Source organism: Balaenoptera musculus, chromosome 13 (assembly GCF_009873245.2).
Source record: "Balaenoptera musculus isolate JJ_BM4_2016_0621 chromosome 13, mBalMus1.pri.v3, whole genome shotgun sequence".
NCBI classification, from domain to species: Eukaryota; Metazoa; Chordata; class Mammalia; order Artiodactyla; family Balaenopteridae; genus Balaenoptera; species Balaenoptera musculus.
This window is the reverse complement of record NC_045797.1, coordinates 12,922,574-12,934,932: the sequence shown is the minus strand read 5'-3', so window position 1 is coordinate 12,934,932 and position 12,359 is coordinate 12,922,574. Positions and strand designations below refer to the sequence as shown.

Sequence of the window (12,359 nt, the reverse complement as noted above, 5' to 3'; positions counted from 1 at the left end):
GCGTGTGTTAAGATTTATGTTCAGACAGGTGAAGTTGTAAAGGGAAAGTTATATATTGACAGAAATCTTTCCAGTATTACAAGAGCCCCCAAGTTGCTGACTATCCCCAGAATCTGAGAATGTCACAGAACTTACCTGAGGTCACAGAACATTGATCAGTCACTTTACAAAACAGAGCTTAGGAGTCTCTCCTAATCTTTGAAATTTCTAGGCTGAAGTCACTGGCCTGCAGCCAGTGGTGAGTTTCTCTCATGGAGTCATGGAGGCTGGAAACAGTCAGCATGGTATCCCTTCTGGCCCCAGAGAGTAAACATGACCCACATGTCTCCAGTGTTCTCCAGATTGAACCACCGTCTTCTCAGCAGAGTGAACCTGGATCCTTACACTGCAGTGTGGGTGCTGTGCTCGCCGGTCCCTCAAGGACTCCTTCCTCCAGTGACTTCCCTCCCTGTGGCACATCCCTTGCAATGTGACTCTGCAGCTCCTTCATCAGGAGGTGGAGTCTATCTGCCCACCCTTGATTCTGGGCTGCCTGTGACTTGCTTTGGTCAATAGAATGTGGCAGACAAGATGTTGTGTCAGCTCCAAATGTAGACCAGAAAAGACCTTGCATAATTTCTCCTTAGTTTCTTGGCCTCCTATAGCTCACATGCTATCGAGTCATATCTGAAGACCATGGAAGATTAAAGACCATGTGGAAGAGAGTCCAGTTATCAAAGGTAAAGCTATTCTAGGGGAGCCTACAGGCCAGGCAACCTCTGAGGGAGCCCAGGCTAGAATTGCAGATCTCTCTCTCTCTCCTCCTCTCTCCCTCCGTCTTCCTCTCTCTCTCTCCCTAGCCTGCAGCTGAGCACAAAGTATAAGGAATCCCAACCAAGATGAAGAACTACCTAGCAGAATGCAGCTTAAATTGACAGTGCATAGAATAGTGAGAGAAAAACAAGCTGAAGAAATGATGACTGAACATTTCCCAAAGCTGATGAAACATGTTAACCCACATATCCAAGAAGCTCAACAAACCCCAAGTAGGAAAAACACAAAGAAAATTACACTTAGGTACATCTTAGACAAACTGAGGAAACATCATAAGGAGAAAACTTTAAAAACAATCAGATTCAGGAACAAGTTACTGAAAAACAACAAACTGAATTTTCATTTTGCAGTCCACAAAAAGTGACTGCACACATCTTGTGCACACACACAAAATGCAAAGCAGAATACGAGACAGCATCTTCAAACATTGAAGAAAAAATACATTAACTTAGATCCATATCCAGAATATATGTCCTTCAAAAATAAAGGTGAGGGGGACTTCCCTGGTGGTGCAGTCGTTAAGAACCCACATGCCAATGCAGGGGACACGGGTTGCATCCCTTGTCCAGGAAGATCCCACATGCTGTGGAGCAACTAAGCCCGTGAGCCACAACTACTGAGCCCACGTGCCACAACTACTGAAGCCCACGCACCTAGAGCTTGTGCTCTGCGACTCTTGTTGGAGCCATCGCAGTGAGAAGACTAAGCACCACAACGAAGAGTAGCCCCTGCTCACCGCAACTAGAGAAAGTCCACACGCAGCAATGAAGACCCAATGCAGCAAACAATAAATTAAAATAATAATAATAATAAAATAAAATAATTTTAAAAATAAAGGTGAAATAAAGACATTTAAATATCAAAAAAAGAGACTGAGAAAATTTGTCTCCATCAGATCTGAATAAGAAACACCAAGGAAAATTCTTCAGGCTGAAGAGAAATTTTACCAGTTAGAGACACAACAGAAGTGTGGAGCACTGCAAATGGCAAACACACAGGTAAATGTAAAAGAGTTTTTCTCTGGTTAAAATTTCCTTAGAGGCTTCCCTGGTGGTGCAGTGGTTGAGAATCCGCCTGCCAGTGCAGGGGACACAGGTTCGAGCCCTGGTCTGGGAAGATCCCACATGCCGCGGAGCAACTGGGCCCATGAGCCACAACTACTGAGCCTGCGCGTCTGGAGCCTGTGCTCCGCAACAAGAGAGGCCGCGATAGTGAGAGGCCCGCGCACCGCGATGAAGAGTGGCCCCCGCTCGCCGCAACTAGAGAAAGCCCTCGCACAGAAACAAAGACCCAACACAGCCAAAAATAAATAAATAAATAAATTTATTTTTTTTAAAAAAGTAAAGGGATTAAAGTCAGACAGTTTAGTGAAAATAGACCAAACAGGAAGGTCTGAGATGTTCAAATATTTAAAAAAAAAAAAAAATTTCCTTAGAGACTCCCGATTATTTTAAAAAAAGCAAATAAAAACATATTGTCGGTTTTAAAACATCTGCATGTTTTAAAATTCATGGTAAAAATAGCACAAAGAATGGCAGGGGCTAAATGACAGTAGACAGCTGTAAGTGAGTCACATTAGACCGTGTCGTGGAAAAATATTAATTTATTGGAGATTGGTATAGTTATGGATACAAATAACCCATAGAACAAGATTTCTCAGTGTGGGTCTATTGACATTTTGGACCATGATAATTTGTGTGTGTGTGGTGGGGAGATGTTTTGTGCCTCACGGGATGTTTAGCAACATCCTGGCCTCTACCCATTGGAGGCCAAGGCCACAGCCCACCCCCTTGCCTTCCAGTTGTGACAATAAAATTGTCTCCGGAGATTTCCAAATGTTCCCAGGTTAGAAGGGGTAAAAATTTCCCTAGATGAAAATGACTACACTACAATAACTTCTAGGAAAAAAATCAGTCAATCAGTCAATCAAGGTGTAGCCAAAGAGTCAATTGAGAGATAAAGTGTAAACCTAAAAAACACTCAGTGAAGCAGTAATGCCATAAGTGATCTGAATAGTACTATTAAATATCTTGAACAAATAGACTTTGAGAAACAATACTCCCACAAATAAAGTATATCTTTTTTAAAGTGCCAATAGAGCATTTACCAAAATGGACAATATGCTGGGCTATAAAGTTTACTAAATTTCTTAAGTATATTTTACTTGACAACAACACAATCAAACCAGATATAAAAAGAATCTGAAAACAATCCCCAAATATTTGAAATCAAGCAACGGAATTATAAATACCAAGTGGATCAGATAGAGAAAATTAGAAAATATTTTAAACTGAAGGATAATAAAAACACAAAATGTCAACATTTGTCAGATGTTGCAAAAGCAGTGTTTAGAGAGTAATATAGAGTTTTAAGAGGTTTCTTTATTAACAAAATAGATTTAAAATCAGTTATCTAAGTTTCTACCATAGAAAAAAGAAAGTATTAGAAATTAAAATGTTTGTGTACTGCCCACCCCTACCCAATACAATGTAACCTTGATCTGCTAAAACTGCAATCCTTAGATCAGTGCCTAGCACATCATCAGTGCATACAAAAATGAAAGCTGAATACATCAGAGGAGCAGAGTAATTTTAAAAATTTGGAAAGAAAATTAATTAATCAAAATGACTTTTAAAAACAGGTTGTGAATTTAGCCCTTTCATGTACTTTTATATCACCTCTGAAATCCTCACTCTAGCTTACTCTGGACTTACCAGGTTTCCTGCTATCAGATGCATGAGCTTTTCCTTAGCTACTCTGTTTCTTGCTTACTTTAGTGCAATAGCACAGCACAAATTTAATACCTTAATGATACACTGTCTTAGAGGGGATGCTTTTACTTTCTTTGTGGTCATTTTTCTTCTTAATGAGAATGTACAACCTTCATGCAGCGATGTTTATTGAGCACCTTGAATATGCCAGGTGCTCTTGTGTAACACTGAGATACGTCAGTGCTCACAGGAAACAAATGTCCCTGATCCTATGGAGCTGAAATTCTACTAGAGAGAATCAGACTCTAAAGGGTAAACATCATAAAGAGATAAATGAACTTGGGAATTCCCTGGCAGTCCAGTGGTTAGGACTCCAAGTTTTCACTGCCAAGGGCAAGGGTGCAATCCCTGGTTGGGGAACTAAGGTCCTGCAAGTCACAGGGTGTGACCAAAAATTTTAAAAAAGAAATAAGTAAACTTGAGAAGTGCTTTGAACAAAAGTGTAGAGCAGGATGTACTATTCATGCGGGATTGGGGTGATCATTGAGAAGGGAAGCTTTGGGCTGAACTGATGGATGAGGAGTTAACACAATGCATGTTTGGAGGAAAAGTTTTGCTGTCAGAGGGACCAGTAAGACCAGAGGTCCAAGGGCAGGACTGTGTGTGGCTTGTTCAAGGCAGAGCCAGGTGGCCAGTGAGGCTGAAGCCCAGTGAGTCAGTGGACAGAGCCATAGGAGATGGGGTCTGAGAAGTAACAGGGAGGGTCCTGGTCAGTTGGGGCTTGATAGGCATTGTAAGGATTTGAGCTTTTCCTCTGTGTGAAGTAGAATCTAGTGCAAGATTTTGAACAGAGGACAAGCTTAACTCACATTTTAAAAGATTCCCCTGGCTGCTGACTTGAGAATAGACATGTTGATCTTTGGGGAGGGTGTGGCCCTGGTCCAGGTAAAAGATGATGGAAGCTTGCACCAGGATGGGCAGTGAAGGGGGAGGTGATCAGGGGTGGTCAGATTTGGGATATATTGGAGATCTGGGATTATTTGTCCACTTCTCTTTGCTCCAGGATTCCCAGCGCACTGTGTTGAGTATGCTGTAACTATAATCACTCTTAATTATTTATTTTTGAATGAGAATATTCCTTCTGCCTGTTGGCACTCAGGAAAAAGAATCATCATTTCCTCTTAGGTTTCCTTTGAGTAACCAAGATTGTGCCTTTATTTCACATCTCCTTTCCTGGCTTTCCCTGTCTTCTGCAAGGAGAAGGTCAATTTACTCCCTACTAAGAGTCTTAATCTCTGATCAAAAGGCCTCAGTCTAGTGTTTTCTCTATGGCTTGTGTGTTATTTTCTTGTGGTTTTTTTTTTTTTTTGTCATCATCTTAATAAAATGAAATATCACATTTTCCCTCTGGTTCTAAGTGATTACAAATGTCATCTTAGTTAGTCACACTGATTAGCTTCAGAACTGTCAATGAAGGTACAAAAAGGTATTAAGAACTGTATGCTAATGCATATATATGGAATCTAAAGAAAAGAGTACTGATGTACCTAGTGACCTAGTGGCAAGGCAGGAATAAAGACGCAGATCTAGAGAACAGACTTGAGGACACAGGAGGGGAAGGGGAAGCTGGGACGAAGTGAGAGAGTAGAACTGACATATATACACTACCAAATGTAAAATAGATAGCTAGTGGGAAGCAGCCGCATAGCACAGGGAGATCAGCTCGGTGCTTTGTGACCACCTAGAGGGGTGGGATAGGGAGAGTGGGAGGGAGGCTCAAGAGGGAGGGGATATGGGGATATATGTATACATACAGCTGATTCACTGTTGCACAGCAGAAACTAACACACCATTGTAAAGCAATTATACTCCAACAAAGGTGTAAAAAAAAAAGGTATTAAGAGATCCAAAGGGCTTCCCTGGTGGCGCAGTGGTTGAGAATCTGCCTGCCAATGCAGGGGACACGGGTTCGAGCCCTGGTCTGGGAAGATCCCACATGCCGCGGAGCAACTAGGCCCGTGAGCCACCACTACTGAGCCTGCGCGTCTGGAGCCTGTGCTCCGCAACAAGAGAGGCCGCGATAGTGAGAGGCCCGCGCACCGCGATGAGGAGTGGCCCCCGCTTGCCGCAACTAGAGAAAGCCCTCGCACAGAAACGAAGACCCAACACAGCCAAAAGTAAATAAATTAAAAAAAAAAAAAAAAAGAGATCCAAAACTCTGTCCTCAGCAAGTTACATGTAGAACCTTGTCTAGTACCAGTGTCCTTGCCTCTCACAGGATCTTTCCAATCAGCTACCTACACAGAATCCTGCTGTATTCTCATAATACTCACTCCCTTCTATGAGTTGGATTTTCTGATTAGAATCTGGCTTTACTATCTGGATGACCTTGAACACATTTTATAACCTCTCTCTGCCACCGGGTTTCCTACTGGAAGATGAGAATAAAACACCCTTCTCATACCAAGACTTAGCTCAATTCATGGAACATAATAAGTATTTGATAAATATTGCAGCCATTCTTCTTTGTCACCCTTAAATTTATAACTCAGACAGTTATGGTAGATCAGAAAAACATTGCTGCATGTTCCTCTAATCAAGACTGCAGTCTATTTCATCAAGTCTTGAATCAAGTTGGGTTTGGGTCTTACTTTGACAAACAGAATGTGGTTAAAAGAACCCTGTGCCAGTTTTGGATAGCGGGTCTCAAATAGTGCTGCAGCTTCCATCTCCCCTCTTGAATGTAAGAAAGCAGATGTAGCCTATTAGAGGATGAGAGGTCACATGGAGGAAAACTGAGGCTCCGGGCCAACAGTCGGCACTGACCACCAGACATGTGAGCAGGCCATCCAGTGTCATGACAAGGATGGCTAGAGGAGTGGGAGTGGTCCTTCCTGCAGGCAGGAGAATTGTTCAGAATTTTCTGTGCACAGTGATCATAAAAAGTAGCATTATTATTAATTTAAAATTCTCTATATTCAATTCACTCTTTAGAGCCTGCACCTGAGGTGCAGGTTGCTCACCAACCTCCACTTCCCTTACATGTGCCTAAGAGAAAAGCCAAGACTCCCCACTCATCAACCAGAACCAATAGGCAGACTTGTGGCTGAGAACAGCTTGGATCTTTGAGCCCAGGTGACCTTCAGCTGACTGCAGCAGCATGGGTGAGCCCCTGGCAAAGCAGCAGAGAAAGCACCCAGCCAGCCCACAGAATCACGAGACATAATAAATTGTTGCTTTTTAAAGCTGTGATTTGGGGGTGTTCTTTTATGCTGCAGTTGATAATGGAAATAACAACAACAAAAAAATCAATTTAAAGCTTCTGTCTGGATCACAGCTTGGCTCTAATCTCCTCCACCTTTTCCCCTACGTAGATCCAGTTTAAATGTGAGGCAATACCTCTTCAGCCTGCCCCTGCTTCACCCAGCACAGAAACTCAGACTCTGAGAATATGGGCATCTAAAATATGGACATTTTACATCTCACATTGTGGCTTCTTGCAGGAAGCAGGTGTCTTTTCACCAAGTGGGCATCATTAGACCAGAAAGGATATTTTTATTTGAGGGCCTGTCACTGTGAGAGGAGGGCTGATGTGCTGCTGACAGTAATACACCCCGACATCTTCAGCTTGTACTCCATGGATGGCGAGGGAGAAGTCAAAGCCAGAGCCACTTCCTTGGAACCTGGATGGGGTTCCTGAGGCCCGGGCAGAAGCTCCGAAGATGAGCAGCCTGGGAGCCTCCTTGGGTTTCTGTTGGTACCAGGCCATGGAAGTACCTACCTCCATGCTGCTTTTACATGTTATGGAGACAAAGCTTCCTTGAGATGCTGCCAGGGTCTCTGGAGACTGGGTCAGTGCGATCTGTCCCCAGCAGCCTGTAAGGACACCCCACCAAGGCAACACAAAGTATTACTTTTCTCAAAGGCTCAGAGAAAACATTTTCTTTAGAAGAACCATGCTCCTTAGGACAACCATGTCATGCTTAAACATGACCAAAAATTAAGTGCCCCTGGGCAACTCTACCTTTGCCTGTGACCAAGAATCCACATCGAAATGGCTATTGATATGTCCTCAGGACAAGGGCAAGCTGTGAAAGGTGACAGAACATGGAACAGTCCCATCCTTCGGGGCTGAGGGATGAGTCCATTCATTCTGGTCTAAATGGGTCCCTGGTGCACCTCTAAGGAGAGGGTGGACATGGGGTGGGGGCATGGACAGAGGGCTCCAACGTCCTCAGGGGAAGAGGACAGGTTCAAGCTTCTTTGTGCCTCTGCCTCATTGTCAGCCTTGGACTCTGCCTTGGATGCTAATAAGAGTTAAGTCAAAACAACTCTACATATTGCATTGTAATTTCTAAAGCCCCTATGAGCACATGATCTCTTTGTCAAAGGCTAAAGTTCTAGCTCAGAATCTGCAGTGGGAAACATGCTTACCCTGAAAGCCCATCACCAGGAGACAAAGGAGCTGGGTCTGGGAGCTCATCTTGGAGTGTCCCTGGAATCCGTTGCTTCTGTACCAAAGGGCAGGAGATAGTACTGCTTTGGAATTGAGGCTGAGCCCTGGGGCTAAATAAACACAGGCTTCCTTGGAGTTGATTTGCATGTCTGATGGCCTGACCAGAGCTCTTCTCTAGAGCCCTCTAAGGGCAGCAGGCTTACTGCACCTACAGCTGGAGGAGGACTTGGAGGTGAGGGAGGTGCCTCTGGTCCCAAAGACTCTTAGGCTGGACTGAGCGGTACCAGTGAGGCTGCCCCCTTCCCAGGCTCCTCTCCAGAGGCTGGGACAGAGGTCACTCCAGAGCCAGCCAGATGCCTGCAGAGTGGTCACTCAAGGGTCTATTCTTACAGAGATGGGGGCTTGTTTTACTTTCTGCTCTAACCAGTTTCCAAATTTACCCTTGATTGAAGACCAAACCAGCCAATCAGATATCACAGGAAAGGCAAGTCAGCCAGCCTTCATCACAGAGAATGTATTTCCAAACATACACAACCACTACCAACAAAGACTGGCAATTAAAATTAAGTTGTTGCTGAAGGAAAAACTTAATATGGGAAGCCACATACTGACAGAGAGAATATGGGTACATGTTGCTGACGTAACAATGCGGTAGCCTGTCCAGCACACGTCTCCAGGGAAGGGATGAGGGTCTGCTGCCCTCAGAGACCACAGTGGGGCCCTTGGGTTCTTTCCTGTGTGTTGTAAGTTGGGGAGTCTCAGGGTCTCAGATCAGGTCCTCTGTACTATTTTCAGGTCTTTGGGACAAGTTTGTAGCTCTGGGGTTCCCATGGACAAGACTGAGTGATGATTATGGGAGTGAGTTTTGTGAGGACCTCCTGGGATGTCAGGAATCTCCTTTAGTCTTCTGGCACCTTCGTGGAGCGTGCCTGTCTGTCTGGTTTAGTCTGGTCCCCTTCTTTCTTTCTGTGGGTCCATCTGTCTGTTGGCAACCTTCCTTAGGAGGACTCTGTCAGTTACCCCAAGGGGTGAACCGAACACAGCAGGGAAATGAGGTGGTAGGCAGTTCCCCAGGGACAGGACACAGTCCTGTGGTCACTCTGACTGTTTTGACTTTAGAACTACATGTTCCCAGAGAACATGAGACCTGGGCAAACAAGCAGGCGAAGAATCCCATTACTGCTGCATGTAGAATCCTCAGGAATTGAAGGAAGCATTTTGAACTGGAATATTCTTTCCTCCCTGTAGGTAGGGACTTTTGCTGATTCTACAAAAGCATCTTTAATGACCAAAGAAAGGAATCAGCAGGTTGAGATTGATTTTAATGGAAAAAATGAGCCTGGGGTCTGAGAGTGGGAGGAGTTCTGTGTGGCCCTGTGTGGTCATGGAGGTGACAGCTCACTGATGTCACCCTGACCTCCACGGAATAGTCCATGCGAGTGCCAGAGCCTTGGAGCAGAGAGAGTCAGCATCAAGCTGCAGACAGATCCAGTAGCCTTCTCTGCGGCAGACCTGCTAGTGGTCAGCGGAAAATCAGCTCCATACCCAACCCTGGTGATCCTGCTGGGGCAGGACCAGGACCTGAGTGTTGTGTTATGTGTGATGGAAGCAACCTCGCTGCTCTGCAGGAAAATGGGACGAGCTCTGTGGGAGACAGGAGCAGAGGACACAGGCTGGGTTTGCACGAGTATATGTGGCCTGGTGAAAACTCCTCATTGATCATCCCTTTCTTACAAGTTCAACTGTTTTAGATGCCACATATAAGTGATATCATACAATACTTGTCTTTCTCTTTTTGACTTACCTCATTGAGCATAATGTGCTCAAGGTCCATCCATGTTGTTGCAAATGGCAGGTTTTCCTCCTTTCACACCTCCTTTTATATATTATATATAAATATATAAAATGGAATATCTTATATATAAAATGGAATATATATATATATATATATATATATATATATATATATATACTGCATTTTTTAATTAAACATTTTCCCTTCCTTGATTCCCACCCCCCACCATGGTCATTGCCCATGTGAGAGATGGCATGCCCACTGGAAACACAGATTCTCAACCATTTAAATTTTGGAACTGCTCAGCATCCAAAGTTGAGTCAGCCTTTCCCTAAAGTAGGTCATAGTCTAGAAAACAGAGACACGAGAAGAAGAACTCAGTCTGACCCTTCGAGGGCACTGAGGTTCTTGGAAAGAAGGGTAGGGCCTCCCTCTACTTTGCTTCCTTGCAAGAGTGAAGAATATTTCTGTGATGCCCTAGGGAAGGGACATCCCTAAAGTGAGACTTCATAACGGCAGTGAGATGCTGCCCCAACCTCTTCCCAGGGAAAAGAAATATTCTTCCCCATCTTGTACCCATGAAAATCCCTTTTCCTCTGTAAAAACTTTCTTCATGCAGTATCTCTTTTTTGCAGTGTTCCACCCTTTCTCCACTACAGTCCCTTTTGTCTTTACCTATAACCACAGCCTAAATCAGTTATGCTGTAATCATTTGTATATCTAAGGGATCATCTTCCCCAAAAGGCAGTGTCTTCCCTGAAAGCAAGGGCCAAAGTTTTCAATATTTTTATCTATAGGACCTATCAAATGCCAATAGCCCCAGCCTGAGTGAACAAGGACTCACCAGCAGGGGTAAACCAGAGATAATCCAGGATAATTTCCCTGTTTTAAGATCCTGATGTATCTCTTTATCCCATAGTCCTAATTTATCCCTCCCCCACCCCTTTCCCCTTTGGTAACCATTAGTTCATTTTCTATTTCTGGGAGTCTGTTTCTGTTTTGCAAATAAGTTCATTTGTGTTATTTTTTAGATTCCACATAAAAGTGGCATCATATAACATTTGTATTTCTCTGTCTGACTTACTTCATTTACTATTATAATCTCTAGGTCCACCCGTGTTGCTGCAAATTGCAATATTTTGTTCTTTTTCATGGCTGAGTAATATTCGTTTATCTCTATCTATATCTCTATCTATCTATCTATATATATCTCACATCATCTTTATCCATTCATCTGTTGATAGACACTTAGGATGCTTCCATGTCTTGGCTATTATAAATAGTGCTGCAGTGAGCATTGGGGTGCATGTATCTTTTCAAATTCGAGTTTTCATCTTTTCTGGATATATGCCCAGGAGTCTGATTGCTGGATCGTATGGTAACTGTATTTTTTATTTTAAGGAACTTTATACTCTTTTCCATAGTGGTTGCACCAATTTACATTCCCATCGACAGTGTGGGAGGGTTCCATTTTCTCCACACCCCCTCCAGAAGTTATTATTTGTAGACTTTTTTTTTAACATCTTTATTAGAATATAATTGCTTAACAATGGTGTGTTAGTTTCTGCTTTATAACAAAGTGAATCAGTTATACATATACATATATCCCCATATCTCCTCCCTCTTGCGTCTCCCTCCCACCCTCCCTATCCCACCCCTCTAAGTGGTCACAAAGCACCGACCTGATGTCCCTGTGCTATGCGGCTGCTTCCCACTAGCTATCTATTTTACATTTGGTAGTGTATATATGTCCATGCCACTCTCTCACTTCGTCCCACCTTACCCTTCCCCCTCCCCGTATCCTCAAGTCCATTCTCTAGTAGGTCTGCATCTTTATTCCAGTCTTGCCCCTAGGTTCTTCATGACTATTTTTTTTGTTGTTTTTTAGATTCCATATATATGTGATAGCATACGGTATTTATTTTTCTCTTTCTGACTTACTTCACTCTGCATGACAGACTCTAGGTCCATCCACCTCACTACAAATAACTCAATTTCGTTTCTTTGTATGGCTGAGTAATATTCCATTGTATATATGTGCCACATCTCCTTTATCGATTCATTTGTTGATGGACACTTTGGTTGCTTCCTTGTTCTGGCTATTGTAAATAGAGCTGCAATGAACATTGTGGTAAATGACTCTTTTTGAATTCTGGTTTTTTGAGGGTATATGCCCAGTACTGGGATTGCTGGGTCGTATGGTAGTTCTATTTTTAGTTTTTTAAGGAACCTCCGTACTGTTCTCCATAGTGGCTGTATCAATTTACATTCCCACCAACAGTGTAAGAGGGTACCGTTTTCTCCATACCCTCTCCAGCATTTATTGTTTGTAGATTTTTTGATGATGGCCATTCTGACTGGTGTGAGGTGTATCTCATTGTAGTTTTGATTTGCATTTCTCTAATGATTAATGATGTTGAGCATTCTTTCATGTGTTTGTTGGCAATCTGTATATCTTCTTTGGAGAAATGTCTATTTATGTCTTCTGCCCATTTTCGGATCGGGTTGTTTGTTTTTTTGATATTGAGCTGCATGAGCTGCTTGTAACTTTTGGAGATTAATCCTTTGTCAGTTGCTTCATTTG

At 43.2% G+C, this 12,359-nt stretch overlaps 1 gene segment (V, D, J or C); it reads right to left on the bottom strand.

Annotated features, from left to right (window-relative positions):
* Positions 1-7,059: 7,059 nt before the first annotated feature.
* Positions 7,060-8,007, bottom strand: LOC118906315. The segment is given in 2 exon segments: positions 7,060-7,400; positions 7,959-8,007. Coding segments are annotated over 2 exon segments (390 nt in total).
* Positions 8,008-12,359: the final 4,352 nt, after the last annotated feature.